This window comes from Nicotiana attenuata, unplaced genomic scaffold (assembly GCF_001879085.1).
Source record: "Nicotiana attenuata strain UT unplaced genomic scaffold, NIATTr2, whole genome shotgun sequence".
In the NCBI taxonomy this organism is placed as follows: domain Eukaryota; kingdom Viridiplantae; phylum Streptophyta; class Magnoliopsida; order Solanales; family Solanaceae; genus Nicotiana; species Nicotiana attenuata.
The window spans coordinates 54,029-55,301 of record NW_017673447.1 but is presented as its reverse complement, the minus strand read 5'-3'; the positions used below and the strand labels follow the sequence as shown (position 1 = coordinate 55,301).

Sequence of the window (1,273 nt, the reverse complement as noted above, 5' to 3'; positions counted from 1 at the left end):
TTCTTCTAGTTTGGTCTGTTGCCTTGTGTGTGTTAGTGATTCCCCTTAGTCTGTCGTAGGTATAGAGGCTGTGGTCTGGGATGGTCGAGTGAGGTCATGTCCTCGGGGGGAGCGGGGGGTAGGGCGTGAGGTAGGGCAGGGGTTAGGGAGCGGGACGGGAGGCAATAGAGGTAAAGGGAACAAGGGTGTCTATAGGTTGAGAATTGGGTCATGGAACGTAGGTACATTGATGGGTAAGTCTATAGAGTTGGCGAAGATCCTCCAGAAGAGGAGGGTCAATATAGCTTGTGTCCAAGAGACAAGGTGGGTAGGGTCGAGGGCAAAGAACGCAGACGAGTATAAACTTTGGTACTCAGGAGTCCAGAAAGGTAAGAATGGAATGGGTATCTTGGTGGATAGGGAACTTAGAAGAGTCTGTGGTTGAGGTTAGACGAGTGAATGATAGATTGATGATTATTAAGTTGGTGGTTGGAGAGTGCACCCTAAACGTCATTAGCGCCTATGCGCCGCATGCGGGCCTAGATGAGGAGGTTAAACGGCGCTTTTAGGAGGGGTTAGATGAGATTGTGCGCCAGGTTCCGCCTGCTAAGAAGCTATTGATAGGAGGGGATTTCAATGGTCATATTGGGTCGATCGCTGGCGGTTATGGAGAGGTACAGGGAGGCTTCAGTTTTGGGGAGAGGAACGGAGGAGGTACCTCGCTGTTGCACTTCGCTAAGGCTTTTGGGTTGGTGATTGCGAACTCTAGCTTTTCGAAGAGAGAGGAGCATTTGGTTACTTTTAAAAATACGGTGGCGAAGACTCAGATTGACTATCTCCTCCTTAGGAGGTGTGATAGAGGGCTGTGTAAGGATTGCAAGGTGATTCCGGGTGAGATACTCGCGGCGCAGCATAGGCTCTTGGTGATGGACGTTGGTATTATGTCAAAGAGGAGGAAAAGGTCTGCCAGAAGAAGACCAAGAATCAGGTGGGGAGCCTTAACTAAGGATAAATCCCAAGAGTTGGAGGGGCGGTTGTCGGCTATGTGAGCTTGGAGGAGCAGTGGTGATGCGAGCACTATGTGGTCAGCAACAACAGACTGTATAAGGGAGGCTGCGAGAGAGGTGTTAGGGGTCTCGACGGGCGTCTCTAGTGGGCACAGAGGAGACTGGTGGTGGAATGAAGTGGTCCAAGGTAAAGTGGAAGCAAAGAAGGCGGCGTACCTAAAGTTAGTGGGGAGCATAGGTGAGGAGGAGAGGCGAGCGTGCATGGAGAGGTATAAGGTAGCTAGGAA

The 1,273-nt window shown here is 51.0% G+C and overlaps 1 protein-coding gene across 1 annotated transcript; it reads left to right on the top strand.

The window, feature by feature from the left end:
- The first annotated feature begins 229 nt into the window (after positions 1-229).
- Positions 230-1,028, top strand: LOC109216398 (craniofacial development protein 2-like). The gene is made up of 2 exons (XM_019380543.1): positions 230-412; positions 576-1,028. The coding sequence occupies exons 1-2, from the start codon at positions 230-232 to the stop codon at positions 1,026-1,028; spliced, it is 636 nt and encodes a 211-aa protein (XP_019236088.1).
- The last annotated feature ends 245 nt before the right edge of the window (positions 1,029-1,273 follow it).